The following is a 26,380-nucleotide window of genomic DNA, read 5'->3' as shown; positions in this document are numbered from 1 at the left end:
TTCCGCTGGAGCAGAGCCTTCCGCTGGAGCAGAGGGCTCCAACTGCAGTACTGCAGCTTTACCACTCTGTGCCACGGGGCTCTTATTCCAATGGCTACTGGTAGTTAATTCCAAAGTGTGATTAAATATTTTATTCAAAGAAGTCTACCTAGCACACAAAATATCTTCTAGACAAAATATCTCGGCCATGGTTGAAACTCATGAGTCCGTGGTGATCTGGCTGCAACATCTGTCAGGTTTGATTGGGCTCCCCCCCCCTCCCCACTCCACGTGGTCCCTCCTGAAGCTGCGCTCTTGGGGGAAGTTGATGACCATCCCAAGAGAAGGAGCTTGCTTATTGGCTAAAGACGCATTTCCTTTTGTCTGTCCAGAAGCTGTTGCACATCAGCTTCAGTGAGTGCCCCCAAGTCCAAGAGAGGGAGAAAAGGTTTTCTCGAGCACACCTAGGGAGTATCAAGTTTATTATTAAAATCCTGAATTTAAAACAGCATATATAATACCACATATAATTTCATAAATATTTATCACGTCTTTATCATGTCAGCCAGCTGCCTCTCACCTTTTCTAAACTCAGCATTCCCATTCCCCTTTAGCCTTGGCTTGGCTTCTAACCCAGGTGTACCAATCCCTTAATCCCCAATTTAATGGAAAGATTTCATATACTAGTTATCAGATCAACTGTTTCACAGCTGAGTTCCTTCGGACCCTAGGGTGTTTGCGGCCTGGACTTGGATTGGTTTTCTGTTTGCCTAATATTCTTAGAACTTCATCTCTGGTTACCTCAATTTGACTCAGTTCTTCAGAAATTCTTTGCAAAAGCAGCAGCTCCAGTGTGGGTATATGTTCCATACTTTCTAGAATAAACACAAATGCAAAGAATTCCTTCAGATTCTCTGCCATCTTCCCAGCTTCCTCAAGCAAACATTTCTTTGTCGCTCAAGGACCCAACCACTTTCGTGGCTGGTTTCTTGCTCCTGACCTATTTGAATAAATGCTTATTATTCACCTTAAAGTTTTTAGAAATCCCCTCCTCAAATTCTCTTTTTGATCACCTTACTGTGTACTTACATTTATATCATCAGAACCTGTTCTCATCTTTTTGTGTGTTCCATTTTTAAAGGAAACTTTTCCTGCTTTTTCTTGACAGGGATCATTAACTATGCAAGGATCCTTTTAGACCTGGTGATTCCAACACTACCCCAAACATTCACTACACCATTCCTTAAAACTTGGATCAGTGGGCCCAACCCAGTGGCTTCCCCCAGCTCTGGCCAGTCTCCCCCAGGAGTCTAGAAGCTGCTCGCTCAGGTTCTGAGGTTCAAGAGAAGCCCGTCTCCTGGCTGTCCCAGCGGATGGATCCCTTCGTGCCTAACAGAGTTAAACCCTTCCTCACTGCACAAGTTGTTTAGATTAGGCTGGCAGGTAATGCGGAGATGTGAAGTCCTTGGGAGGGAAATGGAAAAAACAGGGGGGGGGGGTTGTTCCTGTTCCCCCCATCCTTTTTTCCAAACTTTTCCAATGGAAAAACTTGACTCCTGAAGGGCTTGCAAATTTGGGGGAGTACTGGGGGAGTATGACATATTTTCTCTTTTATAATGAGTGTAATGCCCCCAAAAGATTAAGTTCCTATTTAGTTATAAAACTACAAACTTGGTTGACAGACAATCAGATTATGATGCCTTCTCAGATTGGTTTTAAAAGATGTTCCTCTGTTTTGGACCACTGTGCTGTTCTTTTGCATTTGATTGAAAAGTGGTGGGCTCTCCTTCCTTGGAGGTATTGAAACAGAGGCTAGATAGCCATCTGACAGCAATGAGGATCCTGTGAATTTAGAGGGAGGTATTTGTGAGTTTTCTGCATTGTGCAGGGAGTTGGACTAGATGACCCTGGAGGTCCCTCCCAACTGTATGATTCTACTGTCAACCACCTGGAGGTAAATGGTACACAGCTTTTATCGGCCAAAAATGCTTTTGACTGTATCCCTTGAGCCATCAAAGACCTCCATGGACTGCTGGCTTCTCTGGCTAATTTGCAAACAGTATCAGAATAAAATGGCACAAATAAGATGTGGAAATAGTAGTCAATTAACAAAGAAATTCAAGTGAAATTCAAGTGAGTTCGCCAAGGATGTCTCTAGGCCCTTTTCTTTTTTTATTTATATATAAATGGCATCAACAGCAACCTTTCAGGTGAACATTTTCATCCTCCTCACATCCTCCTCCGATTTGTTTTACATAAATGATGCTGTATTGATGTCACAGTCTCAGGTAGGGTTAAGGTGTTTATTAGATGCGTTTGTGCTTTACTGCTCCCCCCAAAAGTCTTTAGACATAAACTATCACAAGTCCAAAGTGACGGTATTTTGTCAAGGTGTTCCATCCCATCACTTCTCATGGAACATGGACAGGCAATTAATTGAGCAGGCTAAAATAATCCAGCACCTCGGTGTTCTTTCTTCTCCTATGACATGTCATGGGCAGGCTCTGTGGCTGCCACCCTGCCCTCAGCAGCCCTTCAGGAGGCAAATACTGGCCAGCTGCCTGCCTTTCAGGCATTGAAGGCCAAGGTAGTTCCATTATTATTATATGGGGTACCTTTGACCATTGCCAAAGTTAATGAGAAATATGATTCGTATAATTTCTTTTTTGCGCTCCACGTCTTGTTTACCAATGTGTAGCTCTGGTCCAGCAATTCGGGTGGAATTTGCAGAACTATCATTAGAAGCTAAAGCCTGGATTGTAACATTTATTTTTAGATTTAAAATGCTCTGTTATTGAGGAGTGTTATTTACATTTACTCGCTAAAGATGCAAAGGAGTAAAGAGTCCAGCAGCACTTCTAAGACTAGCAAATTTTACTACGGCATAAGCTTTCGAGAAATGTAGCTCTCTTCATCAGATGCATCCGCTGAAGAGAGCTGTGTTTCTTGAAACCTTATGCTGCAATAAAATTTGTTAGTCTTCTTAAAATTGCTACTGGACTCTTTGCTATTTTGCAACGACTAACTTGGCTAACTCCTCTGCTGCTAAAGATGGTTTTTGGAGTTCTTGGCAAAAAAATAGTTCATGATAGATTTCAGAGACTGAGTTTGTCTTGTGAGACTTTGAAGCAAACTGACTACTCCTCTGCATGTAAATTGATCAAATCCAGACCTTGACAAGTGGAGCACCAGCTGTAGAGTACGAGGGGTATGTTGCTCTCTGGACTATCTGGGTCTCCCTATTCTGAGAACTCTGCCTGCGGACTGTCCCCAACTATCTCTCGGCTTGACTTCGCGAACGAAGATTTAAGAAGGGTGCAGTAGTCCACATCTGCTGCAGGCTCGCTGGTGGCTGACAAGACCAATGCGGGACAGGCAGATCCGGCCACAGTGGTTGCTATAGAGTACTCTTTATTAAGGGTAGATTAAACGTTTTACCCTTGGGGGAGTTAGCAGGCAGGTTCCTAGGGATTCCTCTTCTGGATGATTTTGCTACTGTAAATCAGGGGATCTGGACACAATTTGGCAATTTTTTATTGACTCTTAAGTAGCATGAATTTGCTAGAGATCAACGGATCACAGGACACATTCAGAAGCGGGGACACGTCTCAAAACAAGAAGCAATTGCAAAGCTTTTGACTGCTGCGGAAAAATTTTTATCTATGGTTTTTAACAGAATTTTTTGGTAGCAGGGACTCCTTTGCACATTAGGCCACATACCCCTGATGGAGCCAATCTTCCAAGAGTACAGGGCCTACCGAATGAACAAATGAATGAATATTTATTTATATTCAGTGACTTATTTACAAGTCACAGGTGATTAATATATCATCATTAAAACCACCAAAATATTCCAAAACTTATATTTGATCATAAAAACCTCCAAACCTTATAAGAATCCAAAAAGTCTAAAATGAGTCTAAAATGTCAAATGTCCATAAAATCATATAATTTATTTACATTTACTTGCTAAAGATGCAAAGGAGTAAAGAGTCCAGCAGCACTTTTAAGTCTAACAAATTTTACTACAGCATAAGCTTTCGAGAAATGGCGCAGAGTGGTAAAGCTGCAGTACTGCAGTCCTAAGCTCTGCTCACGACCTGAGTTCGATCCCGGTGGAAGCTGAGTTCAGGTAGTCGGCTGGAGGTTGACTCAGCCTTCCATCCTTCCGAGGTCGGTAAAATGAGTCCCCAGCTTGCTGGGAGGAAAGTGTAGATGACTGGGGAAGGCAATGGCAAACCACCCCGTAAAAAGTCTGCCATGAAAACACTGTGAAAGCAATGTCACCCCAGAGTTGGAAATGACTGGTGCTTGCACAGGGGACTATCTTTACCTTTACTGTAAGTTCCTGGGTAAGTTACTGTAACCTCCTGGGAGGATTGGCTACATCAGGGCGGTGTGGCCTAATATGCAAAGGAGTTCCTGCTACAAAAAAATCTCTGGTTTTAAATGACTTTTTTCTTAATGGTAATTTTATTCTCCCAATGTCATGGGTGCCAGCTCTTCCCCAGCAATATAAAATCTCCAGAAATGTAAACATTCCCCCTTTTTCAAGTAAAACCCCTGAAATTTTGGGAAAAAATTAAATATATGGAATTCTTACTCTCTTGTCAAACCTAAACCAACTTTACTGCTTTAACAACTTTTTTTTACTTACTTAGCATATAAATAGCCATATTTGACATATTTATAGAATTTAAAAGTTCTAAATCCCTTGCCCTCTACAAGCAAAACTGCACTACTTGGGAGCAAGTGGCATACTGATGCATGCCATCCAATCTTAGCCCCCGAATCTTAATTTTTGCTGTCTGAAAGGTAGAAAAAATAGGAGCTAAACACAAGGTTTGTGTGTGCAGGGGGGGGGGATCTTGACACATCTGCCTGTCCCTACATCAAGAAAGCTGTGGATGTTTATTGTTAAACTAAAACCTGGAGCACCAATGAAGGGGAGGCAAAACCTTTCTTCCTCTTCAGTCTTTTCTCACTGGGACACTTTTCTTCTGCACTTTTCTCACAGCCCAGTTCACTTCTGATCATGGAGATGGGATGGGAGAAAAATGCTTCAAGTCCTCGAGTGAAGCCAAGGACGTTGCAGCAGGAGGAGCGGGGTTTCACGTCTCACCCATTCGTTTCGTTTTTGTTCAATGTAATGCCAGTCCCCACTTTCCTTATGCACATTCAGATGTCCTCGATTGTTTATTATTTGTGCCCATCACTGGCTCTTTTGGTCTTCTGACTGCCTCCCTGTGCCCACTCTGCAAGCAAGAGCTTCATCTGCCTAACAAACAGAACACACTTCCTTCTGCCTGCCCAGCACTGAGCAGTCAGGATCCCTTGGCTACAACCCTTGAGGATTTCATCCAAGCTGAATGGGGAGAAGAGAGCTGCAGCCCCAAAAATTTCCCACTGAAACCAGTAAAAGTGAAAAATGAATATACAAATGAAAATGGATACTTGCAACAATGCTAGTGTAGGAAAAAAAAAAGGAATAAAACTGTAAAGTAAATCTATAGCAAAAATGTGCCCATTGCATTCCCAACTGAGCTGCTCCTGGTCACTCAAAAGGGCTTTGCAGCACTTTGAAAAGAGGCAGAGAGCCAAGCTTTCCCCGGTTGCCAGGGTGAGTGGTCCTTAGCGATGAGGCAGCCAGTGAGAACATCTAGTAGGTATCCTCATTGCACAGATTTGCTACTCAGGTTTCGTAACTAAAAGGCTATTTTCTGCACAGTACAACTTTAGCACAGACTCACACTAACACTTTCAGAGCTGAACCTCTGTTGAAGCATCAGGGGAAATGGCTTCAATTTGCTACAAAGAATGGCACTCCATGAGTCAGCTGCCTATCTGAGTCACTCGGCATCACACCTCTCTAGGTTCTGACCGGACAGATCAGCCCATCTCTGCACTTACGTTTGGGAGACGCCTGGGGGCTGTCGGAGGCAATCTGCCTCATCCGAGTTCCGTGGCAACTCAGGGCAACCAGTCTGGAGATGATGGCTGTCTTGCCGAAGCCGATGTTTCCAACTATCACCACACCTCTGTTCATGTTGGTGTTGGAACTTTGCAACTGGACATCAATTTCCTGGAATACCCAGTCCCGGCCCACAAACACAGACTCCGTGGTGATACTGGGCACTTCAAAAAGCAGGGGCTTCAAAGAAATGTCAGGAGGTCTGTAAGGTGCAAAACGTACTGCAAAGGAAGCAAGAATACACAATCGGTTATTAACTTCAAAATTTCAAAACTGCTTGCTGTTAAAAAGCCTCAAATCCATGGAGTCAAGCCATGCATCCTCCAGAAACAGATTCCACAGGGCACTCCTAAAGCACATCTGCTCGGAATCTTACTGAAGTCTTCACAGTGGGACTTACTTTCAGGAAGTTGTTCTCAAGATTAGTGAACTGAGTTAGCAAAAATAATTTGATGCGTTATAATAATCTCCATGATGTTGCTCTCTTACCCTGTTGTTGCAAGATTTTATTACCCTGAAAAAACTCTAGGAATGGTATGAGCTTCACAACAGCCAGAATCTTGTCCATTGGCAGGAATGCCGAGCCAGAACTACCCATACAAGGACCGGGTGGCCAGTTGGGGAGATACTTCTTCTACCTGACCTGTTCCATACGTGGTGTTGAGGCATTTTAACAGGGATCGGAGGGCGGAGGGAGCGATCCTGGCACTTGCTGTAAGCGTCAGAGCTGGAGCCAGGCAGACAGGCATGGAGGAAGCACGCTGCCCTCTCCGCAGCCAGCGTTCACGAAGCGCTGTGTTTGTGGAGGGGGCGGGTGCTTCCTCCATGCCTGTCTGCCTGGCTTCAGCTCTGATGCTAAAAGCAAGCGCTGGGATCAGAGGGCGGAGGGAGCGATCCTGGTGCTTGCTGTAAGCGTCAGAGCTGGAGCCAGACAGGCACGGAGGAAGCACGCTGCCCTCTCCACAGCCGGCACTCGCAAAGCGCTGGGTTTGCAGTGGGGGCAGCATGGAGCGATCCCAGCGCTTGCTGGAAGAAGCTGGAGCCAGGCAGGCAGGCGCGGGGGAAGCGCCGGGATCGGAGGCGGAGGCAGCGGATCGCCCCCCAGGAGGAAGGTGCGTCCTATGGTCCGGAGCGCCTTATGGTCTGAAAAATACGGTAAATCCTCAGGGCCAGATGAACTGCATCTAAGGGTACTAAAAGAACTTGCAGATGTAATTTTTGAGCCTCTGGCCATTATTTTTGAGAATTCTTGGAGAACAGGTGAGGTAGTGGAAGACTGGAGGTGGGCAAATGTCCCCATCTTCAAGAAGGGGGAAAAGGGGGTTCTGGGTAACTATCAGCCCATCAGCTTTACATCGATACCTGGAAAAGTTTTGGAACAAATAGTCAATCAGTCCTGGAACATTTAGAAAGGATGGCTGTGATTACTAAGAGTCAGCATGCGTTTCTCAAGAACAAGTCCTATCAGACTAACCTTATTATTATTTTTAGAAAGTTACTACCTTGTTGGATCAGCAGAATGCTGTAGACATAGTTTCTCTAGATTTCAGTAAGACTTTTGATAAGGTTCCACATAATAGCCGTTGACAACTTGGTAAAATGTAGTTTGGATCCTGTTATTGTTAGGTGGATCTGTAAATGGATCACAGATTGCCCGCAAAGAATGCTTGTGAATGGTTCCTCATCCTCTTGGAGAGGAGTGACAAATGGTGCCTCTAGGATCTGTCCTGGGATCTGTTTTGTTCAGCATTTTCATAAATAATTTGGATGGAAGAATAGATGGAATGCTTATTAAATTTGCAGATGATACTAAAGTGTGAGGGGTAATGAGTACAGTAGAAGACAGACAAGATACAGTGCCATTTTGACAGGCTGGAAAACTGGGCTAAAACAAATTAAATGAATTTTAATTGGGATAAATATAAAGTTCTGCATTTAGGTAGGAAAAATCAAATGCATCATTATAGGATGGGGGAGACTTGTCTTGGGAGTAGTATGTGCAAAAAGGATCTCAGGGTTTTAGTGGACCATACACAAAACATGATTCAGCAGTGTGATGCGGTAGCTAAAAAGCGAAATTCAATTTTGGGCTGTAGCAACAGAAGTATAGTATTAAGATCATGCAAGGTGATGGCATCGCTTTGCTCTACTTAGATATCACCTGGAGTATCGTGTTCAGTTTTGGGCAAAACAATTTAGGAAGGATATAGACAAGCTGGAATGTATCCAGAGGAGGGTGACAAAGATGGTGAGGGGTCTGGAGACAAAGTCCTTTGAGAAAGGTTGAAGGAGCTGGGCGTGTTTAGCCTGGAGAGGAGGCGGCTGAGATGTGATATGATCACCATCTTCAAGTACTTGATAGGCTGTCATATAAAGGATGATGCAGAATTGTTTTCTGTTGCCCCCAGAAAGTTGGAACAGAACCAACAGGTTGCAATTAAATCAAGAGTTTCTGGCTCAACATTAGGAAGAACTTCCTGACAGAGCGATTCCTCAGTGGAAGAGGCTTCTTTGGGAGGTGGTGGGCTCTCCTTTCTTGGAAGTTTCTAAACAGAGGCTAGATGGCCATCTGACAGCAATGCTGATTCTATGAATTAGGCAGCTCATGAGAAGGAGGGCGGGAAGGGTTGCATCAGTGCTTAGTTCTTGTGGTCTTTTCTTAATGCCCAAGGAAATGCTAATTGCAATGTTTGTTCAGGCCAGTTTGTCAAGGGATCCTGGAGGGTTTTTGCCATCCTCTGGGCATGGAGCAGGAGGCGCTGGGGATATATGTGTGTGGGGGGGGGGAGGTATCTCTGAAGTTCCTGCATTGTGCAGTGTGTGTGTGTGTGTGTGTGTGTGGACTAGAGGTACCTTCCAATTCTATGATTCTATGATGGTAAATATTGAATTTTAAATATCTGTATATTTATTTTGTGGCATTTTACCTCTCTGTACATTGCCCAGAGCCTGGCACAAGCTGGGATAGGACAATGTCTATTTTAAAAATAATAATATTAATAATTCTACTGCATACATGCTGTCACAGAACGGTAGCACATGCTGTCACAGAAAGGTAGCAAATGTCACCCCCATCTTTAAAAAGGGTTCCAGAGGAGATCCGGGAAATTACAGGCCAGTCAGTCTGACTTCAATACTGGGAAAGTTGGTAGAAACCATTATCAAGGACAGAATGAGTAGGCACATTGATGAACACGGGTTATTGAGGAAGACTCAGCATGGGTTCTGCAAGGGAAGATCTTGCCTCACTAACCTGTTACATTTCTTTGAGGGGGTGAACAAACATGTGGACAAAGGAGACCCTATAGATGTTGTTTACCTTGACTTCCAGAAAGCTTTTGATAAAGTTCCTCATCAAAGGCTCCTTAGAAAGCTTGAGAGTCATGGAGTAAAAGGACAGGTCCTCTTGTGGATCAAAAACTGGCTGAGTAATAGGAAGCAGAGAGTGAGTATAAATGGGCAGTCTTCGCAGTGGAGGACGGTAAGCAGTGGGGTGCCGCAGGGCTCAGTACTGGGTCCCATCCTCTTTAACTTGTTCATAAATGATTTAGAGTTGGGAGTGAGCAGTGAAGTGGCCAAATTTGCGGATGACACTAAATTGTTCAGGGTGGTGAGAACCAGAGAGGATTGTGAGGAACTCCAAAGGGATCTGTTGAGGCTGGGTGAGTGGGCATCAACGTGGCAGATGCGGTTCAATGTGGCCAAGTGCAAAGTAATGCACATTGGGGCCAAGAATCCCAGCTACAAATACAAGTTGATGGGGTGTGAACTGGCAGAGACAGACCAAGAGAGAGATCTTGGGGTCATGGTAGATAATTCACTGAAAATGTAAAGACAGTGTGCGTTTGCAATAAAAAAGGCCAACGCCATGCTGGGAATTATTAGGAAGGGAATTGAAAACAAATCAGCCAGTATCATAATGCCTCTGTATAAATTGATGGTGCGGTCTCATTTGGAGTACTGTGTGCAGTTCTGGTCGCCGCACCTCAAAAAGGATATTATAGCATTGGAGAAAGTTCGGAAAAGGGCAACTAAAATGATTAAAGGGCTGGAACACCTTCCCTATGAAGAAAGGTTGAAACGCTTAGGGCTCTTTAGCTTGGAGAAACGTCGACTGAGGGGTGACATGATAGAAGTTTACAAGATAATGCATGGGATGGAGAAAGTAGAGAAAGAAGTACTTTTCTCCCTTTCTCACAATACAAGAACTCGTGGGCACTCGATGAAATTGCTGAGCAGACAGGTTAAAACGGATAAAAGGAAGTACTTCTTCACCCAAAGGGTGATTAACATGTGGAATTCACTGCCACAGGAGGTGGTGGCGTCCACAAGCATAGTCACCTTCAAGAAGGGGTTAGATAAAAATATGGAGCAGAGGTCCATCAGTGGCTATTAGCCACAGTGTGTGTGTGTGCGTGTGTGTATATATATATATATATATATATATATATATATATATATATATATATATATATATATATATATATATATATATATATATATATATATATATATATATATATATTTGGCCGCTGTGTGACACAGAATGTTGGACTGGATGGGCCATTGGCCTGATCTAACATGGCTTCTCTTATGTTCTTATGTTCAATGAGGTTACGCTTGCCACCTGCTCCCTGGAGGGAGACCATGTCATTAGCAAAGTTCCCTTTCTAAAAATAAAGACATACTAGGATCAAGTGGTCTTTGGTTGAAGACGTCTTTAAGGTACTTCATAAATTCACATATCCCAGAATATTCTACAATAAATGGAGACAATAAAACCCTCTTATTGCTTCCCTTCCCCATATTCTGCTAGCTCACAGCTTTGCCTGGACGCACCCACCTTCTCTTGAAGCGGATTAGAAGCATTACTGATGCTGCTGTCAGTGTTGTTTTAATCTTTACCAAGAGCCGTAGCTGGAAATGCTAAACTTTCTGACAAGCAACCACTTGTCAACCTTATTGCAGAGTGCCATCTGGTGGGTATTGGACATAAAGCAGCAGCAACTCAAGCCTTATCAGAACATTAAAGGTAAAGGTAGTCCCCTGTGCAAGCACCAGTCGTTTTCGACTCTGGGGTGACGTTGCTTTCACAACGTTTTCACGGCAGACTTTTTACGGGGTGGTTTGCCATTGCCTTCCCCAGTCATCTGCAGTTTCCCCCCAGCAAGCTGGGGACTCATTTTACCGACCTCGGAAGGATGGAAGGCTGAGTCAACCTGAAGCCGGCTACCTGAACCAGCTTCCGCTGGGATCGAACTCAGGTCGTGAGCAGAGGGCTCCAACTGCAGTACTGCAGCTTTTCCACTCTGCGCCATTACGCTGCCCTTAATTCAATCATTGTAAGTGGAAGCCTCCTATTCCAAAGCATATTTATTCCGAAATGTAGGTCTGGCCACCTTCTCTTCCCTGCCTGATGGCCCCCATGTCGTGGCCACTGTTGTGCCTCCTCCACCATTCTCTCCAGCCCCACTGGAAGCGTCTAGGGGAGGCATGAGGCTGCTCATGCAGGCAGGTATCCACTACTCCCAGATGGAGACTGGGCTGAAAAACTGCTTTGGACACAACGCTTCAGTGACATACCCGTTGTCCTCCTCCTCACCTCTTAGGTCTTGCTGCCCACGAGCCCCTGCCACACTCTGGCGAGGCATTCGGAGAGATGTCCGCAGGGGAGCATGCCTCTGTTCATCTAAGTAGGCAAGGTCTTCTAAATGGGCTGAGCTGGTGGCTGAGAACAGAGAAAGAAAGACTCATCAATCAAACACGTTTCCAAGGATTTTTACTCACCCATCGTCTCGCATACAAAGCTTTACCCCTCTGGATGAATCAATTGCTGTTGGGGATTTTAAAGACACAACCCTTTGCATAGATTTTCCTTCGGACCAGGTATACCGCTTTCGTGCATGGAAAGCAACCACTGAGAAGTGGACGTATCGCATTTTAGAGGCCTGCTTGGCTGAAGGACGTTATTTTGGTTTTGTTTCATTATTTGCTTTTATTGTCAAGTGTCAATGTGGAACACTGTTTCATTACGCTACACTTTAATTTTGTAATCACATTTTATTGAACCGTCAATGGTATGCACAATGCTGTTCTGACTGCCTTGTCTTAATCATAGAAGCCACTCTGAGACTCAAGGAGAAAAGTGAAGTGAGGGGAGCAAATAAAAAAATAACAAAGAACAACTTCGGACAAGAAAATTATGCAGATTACGTCAGTTAATATAACTAGAATTTACTAAGGATTGGGATGGTATCCCCAATTTACCCAAGGCTGTTTCCCCAGAGAGAGGCAAAAGTTATGTATGTGTTTATTTAACTTTTTCCCCAGACCGTACCCTCAGCCAGAAGGCTCCTGAGGTGGTTCACAAAAAGGACATAAAAGAGTACATTTTAAAAAGCCATCAATCTTATGGTGCAGGTACCAAAAATGAACAGTGGCAATCATATACTCAGGAGCCATGGGTATCCCACCCATGGCAATCAAAAATTCACAAGGGGGGGGGCACTCAGAGCGGGTTGAATCTGCTGCAAACCTAGAGACTCCCCCCCAGGGGTGCCAAGAATCTGAAAATGTTTACACAACACAAGTGTCTATTGGGGTGGGGTGGGGACAACAACCAAGCTTTCAAGAGCCAAGATCCCCATGCCTTGCTTAAAATCCTTTATGAAATTTGCTGAGGGGCTCAGGGCCCTTTATAAAGGATTGGGGAGAAGGTTGGTTTGCCTGATGCCTAGCTAAAGGTCCCCAGTTCTTCAGCAAAGGCAGCCAAAGATTCTATGCAAGACTGAAAACCTCAGCAGTGTCGTCTGTGGCTGCACAAGCAGCGCGAAATGGGAGCAGAGACCTTGCAAGGTACTCGTGGAAGTTCTGGGGGAGGGGGGTAGTTTTAAAGCAGGGTGGTGGAGGCTGGAGTAATAGGTCAGAAGAAGTGGGAAAGTCCACAGAGGTGGCCCACGGGAGTGAGGAGAGATGGGAGAGGGAAAGTAGAGGAAAGAAAACAAGCTTCAGCCAGAGCCAGAAGGGAGAAAAGGAAGGAATCAAAAACATGGGTAACAGAGAGAGGGCAAGTGGAGGCCAGAAAGGCGGCGGGAGGGGGGGGGGTTCACTAGTTGTGACTGATGTTCCCTCTAAGCTGCAGAGTCTTGTGAGCAGGGGCCATTTTGTAGAAAAACAGGTGGTGGAGCTCATTAGTATAACTCATTAGCATACACCACCAACACCCAAAAGCAACCTGATGCAAGAAAGGAGAGCCCCGGGTAAGCGAGGCCTGCTTGGGCTGGCTAGAGATCCAGCCAGCCCAAGCAGGCCTCACTCACCTGGGGCTCTCCTTGGCCACTCCCCCTCACAGTCAAAAAGACACCCCCCCCAAAAAAAATCACATAAGAAGTGCAGAAAGGGTGGTGCAGGCTTCTCCAGGGGTTAATGAGGGCTGCTGGGGGCGTGGCAAAGCTCCTGGTGGCTGGCTGGCTGCCCGCTCTCCTAATCCAGGGACTACTATGCAACTGCACCTACCATTCAATGGACAAGGTAAGTGGGGAGGAAGAGGGGGAACTCTCAGAAAGGTTCAGGAGCTGTGCTCCTGTGAGCTCCTGATGAATTCAAGACCTGCTTGTGAGCAAAAATTTGATTTTGTGAGCTCCTGCACAAATTATTGTGCTCTGGGTTCATCCTTCCTGAGCTAAGACAAAAATGTGTGAGCTGGAGGCTAAAAATCTGTGAGCTAGCTCACACTGACTCAGCTTAGAGGGAACACTGGTTGTGACACCTGCCCTCATCTTAGTTCACTGCACATAAATAAAGACTGGCAGTCAAATAAGCTCCAGCCATTCACTATAGCTAATAATCAGTAGACCCAAGATATGAGGATTCCCCTGACCAAGCTGTGGGCACAGTGATTTCTGACACCTGTTTTGATACTTCAGAAGAGCAGAGAACACACATAACTCTTTCCAGAAGGTGAGAAAAATTAGCAATGCTAAAAGTTCAGGATGGTCAGAACAACAACAAAAAGATCATTAACATCTTTTCCCTCAGAGAAATCACAAGAACACATTTTGTTGGACCAGGAATCATGGTAAAATATCTAAACCTGAAGTTTATTGTATATATTTTTCATGGAAACAACAGTGATTTTATATTTATTCTGCTCACAATAGTATCAACAGCATTAGAAATAATACCAGCATCCTCAAAGTCCTCAAAATCCACATTCCATTTTGCATCTTGTATTGGAGCCAGGGCTCGGGGGCAGAGCACCTGCTTAGCATGCAGAAGGTCCCAGGTTCAATCTTCAGATTATAGATGCGTCTATAGCAGATTGCAAAGTTGTCCAAGAGAAGAGATACAGTGATCATGGGAGATTTCAATTACCCGGACATCTGTTGGAAGTCCAACTCTGCTAAAAATGAAAAGTCAAATAGATTCCTGACTTGTCTTGCTGACAACTTCCTTTTCCAGAAAGTGAAGAAGGAAACAAGGGGATCTGCTATCTTGAATTTGATTCTCACCAACAAGGAAGAATTGATTGAAGAAGTGGAAATAGTGGGCACCCTGGGCAGTAGCGACCATGAGATTTTTGAATTTATAGTCTTAGGGAAGGGGAAAGCTATAGATAGTCAGACTTATAGGTTGGACTTCAAAAAGGCAAACATTGATAAACTTAGAACTATGCTGGGTAAAATCCCATGGTCAGAAATACTTAGGAGGAAGGGGGTTCAGGAGGGGTGGGAGTTTCTTAAAAGCGAAATACTGAAAGCGCGATCACAGACGATTCCTATGAGAAGAAAAAATGGAAAGAGCCTAAAGAAGCCGAAGTGGTTCCATGAACAGCTCTCTAAAGACTTGAGAAATAAAAAAGACTCCTTTAGGAATTGGAAGGAGGGCCTTATAACCAAGGATGAATATAAACAAATCACCAGTGCTTGTAGAGAAAAAGTTAGGAAAGCTAAAGCTCAGTATGAGCTTAGGCTGGCCAAAGATGCTAAAAACAACAAAAAAGTGGTATCGAGGGGAGAAGTTGTTTTCTGTCAAAACGCTCTGATCAACAAATGCTTGTTGATATATGATAGTTGTACCAGCTTTGATAATTTCCTTTTGTTTTCTTTGTTTCTTCTCTCCCCCCCACCCTCGTTCTCCCTTCCTCTCCTCTGCTTGCTCTCTTTCGCACTTAATAGCCTGGGAAGAAATCTCTGTAAGGTTTTGCCAGTTATTGGTCCAAGCCACCAGTTCTCATAACAAGAAAGAGTAAAAGGTTTTATTGGAATCATATACAGGACATTGCCTTGTAATGCCAAAGCCAGGAATGAAGAAAACAAGGTAGGTTCCACAATATTATAGTCAAAATTGCACACGCAAAGCCTTTCTCACCAACCAAGCAGTCTTTCCCATGGAAGGTGGTACCTAGAGTTATTTGGAGTGTCAAGGCCAATGGCCGAGTCCTCCTGTTCCATTGCTAGAGCAATGCGATAGCTAACTTGCCATGTCTAGCAGCAATCAACCATAAAGTCGACTTTCTCCCTCTTCCTCCTGCACGTCTTAGTGGTCAGATGTTGTCAAGTGCCTTGCTATTTTTTCTGTTTGCTAGAGTGCTTTCACTTTTGTCTCCTCACTCTTCTGTCTATCTCCTTGCAGCAGCTATCAAAATTCCTCCCCACTGGTCTGAGGGGGTGACTAAGGGAAACCAAGGTCGCTCCTCCAGATTAGTAGCACCTGCGAAAGGGGCTGTCTTGGGGGGAGGGATTGCTGCTTCCCGCTTTGCTTTGAAAATGTAACGGTTTAAGTTACCCTTTATAAGATGGCAAAGAGCCCCCCTTGCCAGTCTTTGCAAAGTCCGTCCTGCCTAGACACATGCTGTCATGAGTCAATAAACAACCGTTTATGAAGCGGACTGTTGGTGCTCTGTGAACTACTCGGGTCTCGACAGATGTGTCTTCAAGCAACTACAGGAAATGAACATTACAGAGTCCAGACTTCAGCATCAGTAGTGTTACACTGGGTTATGTCAGTTAGATACAGAAAACCATGGCAGTCTCATCCTGACAATCTTGAATCCTAGGGAAGCGGAGTTACAACATAAAAGGCATTCCCATGTGAATTGTTTGCGTTCTGGAACCACTCTTACGCCGACCCTCCCACCAGGGCCATCTAGCACAACCAAGCAGTGTTTTGATTACCTTAAGAGTATTGTCTTTTATTGCTGTGACTAGAATATGGCATTTAGCTGGGGTGGGAGGGAATCAGGGGCTATTTTAGACCTGCTTGTTGGATGTACATTATTCTTGGCAAGTCCTCACCAGGGGAGAGACCTCCTGTCAAAAGTCAGAAATAAAGCTGCGTCTGTCTCTGGAAAGAAAAGTTGCTGGCAAAGCTCACACTTTCACAGGAGCACAGTGCCCTCCTGGGGACTTACCAGAAGAGGCGGTCCCAAAGTTACGCAGGTCCCAGACCACTCAAGGCTGCACACTTTTTGAACACTCTGATGTTTCTAAGCATTCTTCAAAGGCATGTAAAGCACCTTGCAATAGTCTGGATGTTAAGCATGCATGATGGTGGCAAAACTACACCAGCCTGTCCCTGGAAAGGCAACAACTGGCAATTCAGTCAAAATTGGTGGAACCAACTCTGGGGCACCTCTGCAGTCTGCTCGTCAAGCAGCACGGTTGAGTTCAGAAACATTTCAGCTTTCTATAATCAGTCCCTCTGCTGTATCGAGATTATCCAGTAGCAGGTTTACATTTCTGAAATGTGTGTGTGGGGTCAAAACATCAATTAGTTCAGAATCAAAAACATCACTTGCAGCATGCCTTCCTTCACATGGTTTCATAGCTAGTTGGAACACTTGTCCATTTTTCAGCACCTGGTCAAAATATTGACATTTCCCCAGTCATTTTACTTGTGATTTGCTTTCTGAGTTCTGCTACTATTCCATTTCCCATGTTACTTTATGCTGAGTTTTCTGTTTTAAGTCTATGTTTATTTTTTTTTTTAACTGGGCCAGTGGTTTTAGTGGACTCTGCTTTGAGATCTTAAATGTTACTGTTTCATTATTCTCTTATGCTGGAAACAACCCTAGATGAATTTTTCACAGCACTGCAGAATATAAATATTTTACAACTGGGACAGAGTTGCATATAATCTGCATATTTATAACACTGCACCATGTCTCCAGATCCCCTTTCCCAGCAATTTTATGTAGAAGTTCCATAATAGCACAAGAGACAAGGCAGACTCTGCAGAACGACACAAGCCAAGGGCTGAGGGTTAGGGCAGTTCTCTCTCGGCCCTAAAGCCTGTCTATCATGAATGACATAGGAGAACCACAACAAAACAGCACCCACCCCCTGCCTACCTGGGCTAACAGGTCAATAAGGGGGAGGTCTTGGTGAGTTTCCTGCATTGTGCAGGGGGTTGATGACCCTGGAGGTTCCTTCCAACTCTGTGATTCTGATAGATCAGAAGCTGGGCCAATGAAGATGAATGCACTCTTCCTGACAGCTACCCAACAAAGGCCATCCAGCAGGGTGAGGAGACCCATCTGTAGGTCTCATAAGCAGATCAGAAGAGGAACTGAAAAGGACACAGATAATCTGTATCGTAACTGCCTCGACTGAGGTGCCATCATTGGCTTAATCACCTCACACTGGCAAATTTAACACAAGGCAAAAGTAGTTATAATCAGAGGGATCCAAGGAAGACTTTTAAAAATGAGCATCGAATCCTAGAGTTGGAAGGGGCCATGCAGGCCATCTAGTCCAACCCCCTGCTCAATACTGCTGCTTTCTTCAAAACTCTGTAAAGATGCTCTGCTGTCTTCAGGTCATCAGCTCTTCCTTGGCAGATTTAACCAGCCAAGACAGGCAAGAAAACAATTGGTGGGCTGGCCCTCACCTCTCTCACATCCCTGCGCTGTACAAGCTGATATCCATATGACCATCACAAGTGGAAATCACAGGAACACCCATCATTTGAATTGCAATTAACATAGCTTCTAAACTGCATGAGACAAAATTGATTTGATATGCAAAAGACTTTGCCAGTTGGTCTCCCCCAGCTGTTGGGGGGCTCTACCATGGTCCAGTTTGCAAACTTTGCTGTCCACCACTGAGCAGAGCTGGAAAGGTCAGATTTCTGTCCCACAACCATGGCTAGCAAATGGGCTCTGAAATGAGCTTCAGTACTTCAACATGAATGTTCTTCTACCAGCACTCTAGACACCGCCCTCCTATTTCACGTGTACTTTTTTTGCAATTTAAAATATTTTCTCACCATTGGGAGCAGTGTTCCTTTTGGGGTGCCCACAGATGGGTGCAGTCTTTTGGGGCCAGGGGGTTTCATGCTGGGGAGTCCCCTGAAGGTGCCCTGCAGTTTTGGGGTCTTTCCCTCAAACCCCCCTCTGGCCAGAGCCACTTTCCCCACAGCAATTATAGTGGAGGAAGTGGCTAATTGGGCTTTCCCCATCATTGTTGGCAATGGGCCTTTTGGGGAGCCCAAAGACAGGGACCCCCTGGCCCAATCTTTTTGGGACTTGGGGATTTTGTAGGGGAGAGTCCCCTGCGGGTTCCCTGCAGTTTTTTGGGCTCTCCCTCAAACCCCCTGCCCCCCAGTAGCCTCTAATTATGCCCTATGTTGCCATTGATTTCAGTGGCCCATAGGGTATAACGGTGGGATGGGGCACTCTCTTTGAGTGCCCCTGGAATGGGACCCCCTGGCCCAATCTTTTTGGGACTTGGGGGGTTCGTAGGGGAGAGTCCCCTGCAAATTTGGAGGCTCTCCCTCAAACCCCCTCTCCTCCAGGCGGCTTCCAATATACCCTATTTTGCCATTGATTTCAATGGCCATAGGGTATAATGGGGCCGTATATTTGGAAATAGCCACGCATCTACCGTATATGCGGCTATTCCGAGTATGGTAATAGGAAATACACGGTATTCCGTATTCTTTTGGCCCCGTGTATTTCCGAATCCATGTAATTCCGAATTTTTTTTTTTTGCACACCCCTAGTGGTGGGCTCTCCTTCCTTGGAGGTTTTTAAACAGAGGCTAGATGGACACGTGACAGCAATGAAGATCCTGTGAATTTAGGGGGAGGTGTTTGTGTTTCCTGAATGATGCAGGGGGTTAGGCTAGATGACCCTGGAGGTCCCTTCTAACTCTATGATTCTAAAGGGAAGTGGCCAGAGCATAAAAAAACAGGAGCCAAAGGAGTCAGACTCGACTGTGCGACTGAACAACAACAACAAAACAGGGTCTTATCAGTGAGCACAAACATCCTGGGAATAAAAGTAAAAAGGTTTCAGCCTGCCGAAACAGCTGCCTTGAAGCAAAACAAAACAGAGTAAAGCAAGATCCAAACCACAAAGTTTGAAGAACAAATATCAGACAGAAAAGAGAGCTTAGCTCTTCATGCAACAGAACGCCATCACCCAGCCAGGTGGAAGATGAAGACCATCTCTGGCATTCCAAACAAGCCATTTTTCCAGCTTGGTGCTGAGACTTGCCCCCTGGACGGCACCTAACACCCTTGCTAAAGACTCCAGGTGCAAACCCCAGTCCCAGCAAAAAGCAGTGATGCAATCAATGTTAAGTCACCGCAAATTCTGACATGCCAGTCCACAAGTCATTTGCCAGCTTTGGAAAAGATGCAGCTGTGTGCCTAAGCAGGCCTTGGATTCAGCGGGAGCTCACAGGAGCACAACTCCTGAACCTTTCTGAGAGTTCCACCTCCTCCTTCCCATCTTGTCCATTGAATAGTGCAGCTGCGTAACAATCCTGGATGAGCTCCACCATGTATTTTTCTACAAAACGACCCCTGTGCCTAAGTCCAAAATGCCACCCAGTAACCTCATACAGACCATCTGGAATGACGAAGGCAGATTAAACTCCAGCTTCTTCCTCTAGTTCCTTTGTGCCAGCAGCCATTACCCTTCACTCTGTAGGGGGCCCACCTGACAGGCAGGTGCGACCCCCCACCTATCCTATGCCTTGCCAAATCCATTTTTCCTAGCTCCTTCCTGAAACCAGTCTCACACTGATACACATCTGAAAATATTCTCTTTCTGCCCGGAAATGTCCAACTTGCTCGCCACTCCAGCTTCTCCCACTGGCTCAGGAAACTGAGCCAAGACATCTACTAAGCTCCATCTGGCTCTTCATGTCCTCCTTCCTTTTCTGTCACGCTCAGTGCTAACGTTTCCCAGTCAAGACAGGGCCTCCATCTGTTCACATGAACACCCCTGGTCTGTCTTCCGGACCTTTCCCTAGAGACAATACAACTGACATTGCCTATCCAATAAACTACCCCAGGAGGCCCACTGCAAGCAGCCATCAGCTTGTCACCCAGCTGGCTGTTTTATCATTCCAGCTGCTCCGATTCACTTTGGCCTTAGCCATCAGATGGAAGGCCTGGAGTCACTACGGGAAGGGGCATCGGACACCGGGTGGAACAGATACATTTTTGTGACAACAGTGAAGGACGTCCCTATGATGGGGAAGTAGGAGCCACTGAAAGAGCTGGAAGGGGAATTGGGCCAAGGAACAGTTTCCAGGCAGGAGAGCTTGAGATCCGGAAATTATGTCAGGTCTGCTGTTGTCACCTGCCTGAGAGGAGCGATAGCTGATCTGCGGTTGAGGTGATGATCTTCTGGCAGGGAAATAAAGGCCTGAGCAGCGTTGATAGATGCCTGTATGGATGACTGTCTGAGAGGACATGAGAGTTCAGCACGAGGCCACGGGAGTGGAGGACCTGTAAGGTTGCTTGGATGTCCCAGAGGCCCCGTGATCTAGATCAGGTGTGTCGAACTCATTTGTTACGAGGGCTGGATCTGACATGAACGGGATTTTGTCGGCTGGACCACATGTGTCATGAAATGTAATGCCAGGTAGCGGGAATATAAACTTTATAAAAGACACAGACAAAAACAATGAAAGATAATCATTTTTAACTTAAAATACAAACATGCTGAAAACATTCCCTGGCCCAGCACAGCCCCCTGGCACTTCCTTCTTTCTGCCTGGCCACGCCAGCCCAGTCTGGAGAGCCTGGAGGCAGGAGGGGAGTGCAGGGAGGAGGAGAGGGCCTTGCCCAGGCAGGAAGAGGAAAGCGCCACGGACAGGGAACAGGCTCTGCTGCTTTGCGAATTTAAAAAAATGCCTGGCGGCACTCATGATACAACAATAAAAGAGGAAAACAGAGAAGTACTAGAACCAAGGGGTAATGTTTCAGTCTCTGCCACAGAGATAGCATGAAACACACACACACACACACCCTGGCCCCGACCTGGTGGAATCAGCTCCCCATAGAGATCAGGACGGTTAAATACTGGATTCAATGCATTGGAGTTCAACCAGGAGCATGCTTTATTGGCTTATATTCATGTAAAAGAAACTCCCCCAATTCCCATGCCAAATCTGGTGGGAACAGCTTTTTGGGCTCCCAAACCTGCTGCTTCCCCAAAGGCCTTCCAGGTGGATTTGAAGACTTGCCTCTTCAGGAGGACTTCAGAGCTAAATTTATAACCAATGGGGTGACAGGTGAAGTGGCACTACTGGAAAGATTACTTCATTTTATTAACAGTCACAGAACCTTTATTGGCATAACTTCCTTTACTGTGCTTATAGGAGAAGTCTGTTTGGAATGTTCATTTTAATATATTTTTTATTTTACTACATCTTATTCTAATTTTAGCGTATTTTTCTGTTTTAATTGTTTTTTATTATATATGCTATATACCACCTTGAGACTTTCCAGTTGAAAGGCAGCCTACACATAAACGAAGGAAGGCTGCAGGAAACAGCCTCAAACCTGTGCCATAGAAAAAGCCAAGTGATCTTGTAAAACTAGGCAAGAAAAATAGAAATATAGCTTAATTTGAATTTCAAGTGATCGGTGACTCTATAAGGTGATTATGAGGTAAATCTTACAGAATTTTCCAGCTGCTACTTGACAACCTAGGTTAGTTAGTGTGAGGAATTCTTCTGCGGGCCAAACTGGATGTTATGGCATGCACAGGTCTGACCCAGCCTGACCCACGGATGCCACCATCATTTGAGAGAAGAATTCAGCCATTTAGAAATGCTTCAAGTGGGTCTGCGGCAATCTCCCCCCCTCCCCGCACTGACTTTTCAATGCCAAAACAGCAAAATCACCTGATTCCACCACCTCATGGAGCCAGTCACAGCATTTTCAAATGGCTGAATTTATCTCTAAAATGGCACACAACAATGTATTTATATTTCCAGCAAAGACATAGTATCATAGAGTTGGAAGGTACCGCCAAGGTCATCTAGTCCAACCCTTGCAAGAAATTCACAAATACCAGCCCCCCCCCCCCCACATCGAGTAACCCCATTGTTCCATGCTCAGAATATGGCCAACCCCCCCCCCCCCCCAAAAAAAAAAGCAATCTCTCCAGAATCTCTGGACAAACTAGCCTGGAGAAAAATTGCTTTGTGGCCATCACATATCCCTGGGTGTGTTCGAAAGGGTCACAAGAAATAAGCACGGATGCAACCCTTCTATCCTCCTTCCAACCCTCCCATACAGAGTATGGGAAACAAGCAGGAGGAACTGAAAGTCCTAATACAGGAAGGGGACTATAACCTAATGGCAGAAGAAGAGATTGTATTCCTTCACTTGGAGTCTCAGAGCAGTTTACAATCTCCTTTCTCTTCCTCTCCCTGCAACAGACACCCTGAAAGAAACTGCTATTGAGAAGAACAGCTCTGAGAGAGTTATGACTGACCCAAGATCACTCCAGCAGTTGCATGTGGAGGAGGAGTGGGGAATCAAAATAAGAGTCAATGCACTTCACCACTACACCAAACTGGCTCTCATTACTGAAGCCTGGTGGGATGATAGTCACAACTGGAATATTACAACTAAGGGAGACAACTTATTTAAAAGGAACAGGCAGATAAGGAAGGGTGGAGAAGTTGCATTTTATGTAAAGGAGGTATGCACTCACAAGGAAATTCGTGAATCTGAGCATGGAAGTGCAGTTGAAAGTCACCGAGTAAAAATAAAAGGAGTAAGAAATAATAGCGATATTACGGTAGGGTCTGCTATAGACCCAGTGCCAGCTTGTGGGCATGAGGTGCCCCAGGCAGGCTCCCTGCCCGCCACCCCTGTTGCCGCCCCCCCCCCCGGCCACACCGCACTGCACAGAGGCTGGTCCTTACTGGCTTCAATGCAACTGGCACGGCTTCTACTTCTTTGAACAGCCCACAACGTCCTTCCCAAACCCGGAAGTGAGGGGGAGCGAAGTCTCCTCTCACGTCATGGGCTGTTCAAAGAAGTAGAAGTCGCGCCAGCTGCATCGAAGCCAGTAAGGACCAGCCTTGGTGCAGCGTGCAGGGGGTGGCGGAGTGGGAAGGAGAGCTGCAATGGCAGGCTTGCGGTGGCGGGGAGGGAGGGGGCGGGGGTAGTGATGGAGCACGGCACTGCCTGGCAGCAACACGAAGGGAAGGAGGACTGCAGCAGCAGGCTGGCAGCGGTGGCGGGGGGTGAGGGAGGGAGGCAAACTAGGCGTTTGCCATGGACACTGGGAGGGGGGGAGCCCAATTTGGGGGCCCCCTACCTTCCAGCGCCCTAGGCAACTGCCTAGTTGCCTAGTGGGCGAGCTGGCCCTGCATAGACCACCAAGCCAGGCAGAGGACTTGGATGAGATACTCCTACAACAGATTGGAAAGTTCTCCAAGAGAAGGGACACAGTGGTCATGGAAGATTTCAATTACCCGGATATTTGTTGGAAGTCCAACTCTTCAAAAAATGAAAGATCAAAGAAATTCCTGACTTGTCTTGCTGACAACTTCATTTTCCATTAAGTGGAGAGGGAAACAAGGGGATCTGCTATCTTGGACTTGATTCTCACCAACAGGGAAGAACTTGACAAGGTGAAAGTAGCGGGCACCCTGTTAGTAGTGGCCACGAAATTTCGGAATTTATGGGGAAGGGAAAAGCTGCATGAAGTCAGACATATAGGTTAAGCTTCAGGAAAGCAAATTCTGGCAGACTTAAAGTTATGCTGAGTAGAATCTCATGGTCAGAAATACTTAAGGAAATTATATGTGTATCTGGTCTATGGACTGTAATATCAATAAACAAAACAATACTTAAGGAGAAGGGAGTTCAAGAGGGGTGAGAGTTTCTTAAAAAATATTGAAGGCACAATCACAAATGACCCCTATGAGAAGGAAAAATGGGAGAAGGTGGCTCCATGAAGAGCTTTTTTGCCAGCTGTCCATGATCTGATGATAAAAATATGAAGGTTACACTGAATGTCATCGATACAACAAGTCCATCACTAACTAGGAACAATCAGCAGTCACTGTGCAGGCAGAGGGGATCCATGGGCCATGAAACTAAGGCAGCCACAGATCTAGGATCTACAGGGCAATCAATGTAAGCTGCCTCTCCAGAAACTCTAACCGATTTCGCACTCACCCTTACGCCGCTCTCACGTCCGTCTTTTGTGCAGTCTGTCTGCTGCAGCCCCGACGCAAATAGTGGGAAATTGGGAGGATGCTGCGCTGAGAAGACAGACGAGAGAGCGGCGTAGGATGAGTGCAAAATCGGCCACTATTTTAAATGTACCCGAAGCATCTACACTTTAAAAAAAGATATGCGTGCCTGTGTGTCACAAACATAAATAACATGCCAGTATTCTAATGGAAGCTCATCATGAAGTTTCAAATGTAGCAACTTACCTGCTACAGAGTTTGGCCGCGGCATCAGGTAGAGCGGAATGGATTGTACTGACTGAGATAAAACTGTTTCTAAGCTCCTTTCAGGAATTTTATTCAAACTATAGGTGGAGGCCGCCATGTTTTCATCCACTCGGTATAAACAAGAGTCAATGCTGGACTTTTGAGACTGCCAAGGCTTCAGGTTTCCTGCAGATCCTACGTCTTTGCTGCTCTCTCCTCCATACTTCGCACGGTCTATATTTTCTGAATAGCTGGTCAATGTTGCTGTAAGAAACAAACAAGAAGAGCCTGAGTGGCAAAGGAAGCCGTTGCTGCAAATGTAATCCTTTTAAGAGGAAGGTTCAAAACACAAAGACAAACTGGAAGGGACTTTGCAGACCTGTGGTCTGATTTCTATGTGGCACTCCCTGCTGAGATAAGGAAGATGTGCTGAAATTTAAGATTTTAGATGGTCTGCTTCTAGCCTGAGAGTGCCTTTAGATACATTATTTTAGGCTCCTGAATTTTGTTTCCTATAGTTCTGGTGCCCAAGCTTATTTTTAATATTGACACTGTTTTAATGATTTTATTGTGTTGTTTTTACTTGAGTGGTAACACAAAGATTTCCTTAAAAAATTAAGACCTCCCCTTTGCTGGCATAAGTTGACTTCAGAGGAAAACGTGTGTATTTGCTAAAATAAATACGACAATAAAGCATTAAGTCTCCTTCAGACAAAGGAAACTGTTGTGTTTTAGTCCTCACTTTGCTCTGAAAACTGGGGAATGCACGGGCCACAACTAGGGATGGGCACAAACTGGGGAAATGGAGGTTCGTCCCTGTTCATGGTTCACAGGGTCTCATGAGCAATGAACCACGAACCTTCACAAACCTTCCTGTTGATTTATGATGCAGTAGATCCTCCTCCCACACACTAGTGATGCCAAACTCACAATGAAACTCCAGCTGACTCTCCTCTACAGGCCCTCCATGTTTGGATTTAGGGGGCTGTTACAGCCCCGCCCCCCAAAGCAGGTGCCCCAGGAAAGTGCTCTCTGGGCAAATCAAAACTGCAGGTTCAGGAATGTGTCAAACCGACCCCCTGCAAGCTAGAGACCTCAAACTCACAGAGGACATCCCCAGGATGCCCCTCTGCCAGCCCTACAAATTTGGCAAGGCTTGGGTGTGAGGGAGTCGAATACTGCCCACCTGCCTCGTTGTAGACGTTGTTTAGATGGAGAAACTTTGGGTGCAGCAGAATGAGCTCACTTGTACAGGTGGATGTTTGACAAGGTAGAGGTTTGCATAGGTGGATGTACTTTATTTGGCCCTTGAGGCTCCATGAGGTAGATGTTGTGCTATGAGGTAGGTGTTGCACTATGAGGTTGAGGTGGGTGGGGGAAACATTGATTCTTGGTGAGACACAACTTGTGAGGAGGCAGATATGGATGGGGGTTGGCTGGAGGCATTGATTTGGAGGGGGTGCAAATGCTAAGGAGGAGGGGTTTGCAAATACCAGTGAGGGGGAGTGTGGCAGAGAGGTCCCTGAGCATGAGGGAGAAAGGCCTTTTAACACAGAAACATGGCTTTGGGGAGAACGGCAATAGCCTTGGCAACTCTCTCACCAACAAGGGGAGTGAGTGCCTCCTGCCCTAAGTGAGAACAGCCACAGCCAGAATCCATTTCCTCAGCAGGATGGGTGAAGGGAAGTTGGAAGGACCCATTCTTGGTGGGACACAATTTGTGAGG

The 26,380-nt window shown here is 45.6% G+C and overlaps 1 protein-coding gene across 11 annotated transcripts in view; it reads right to left on the bottom strand.

Annotated features, from left to right (window-relative positions):
- Positions 1-26,380, bottom strand: part of TANC2 (tetratricopeptide repeat, ankyrin repeat and coiled-coil containing 2) — a 238,424-nt gene that overhangs the window by 66,795 nt on the left and 145,249 nt on the right. For all 11 annotated transcript variants that reach the window (XM_060255815.1, XM_060255816.1, XM_060255817.1 and 8 more), the window contains 3 exons: positions 24,655-24,918; positions 11,553-11,678; positions 5,890-6,171 (listed from right to left, as the gene is read on the bottom strand). In XM_060255815.1, coding sequence (XP_060111798.1) covers positions 5,890-6,171; positions 11,553-11,678; positions 24,655-24,918 — 672 coding nt within the window. The remainder of the gene's footprint in view (positions 1-5,889; positions 6,172-11,552; positions 11,679-24,654; positions 24,919-26,380) is intronic.

The sequence above is a fragment of the Heteronotia binoei genome, chromosome 15 (assembly GCF_032191835.1).
Source record: "Heteronotia binoei isolate CCM8104 ecotype False Entrance Well chromosome 15, APGP_CSIRO_Hbin_v1, whole genome shotgun sequence".
Taxonomy (NCBI): domain Eukaryota; kingdom Metazoa; phylum Chordata; class Lepidosauria; order Squamata; family Gekkonidae; genus Heteronotia; species Heteronotia binoei.
The sequence above is the reverse complement of the archived record's forward strand: the minus strand, read 5'-3'. Positions and strand labels throughout refer to the sequence as shown.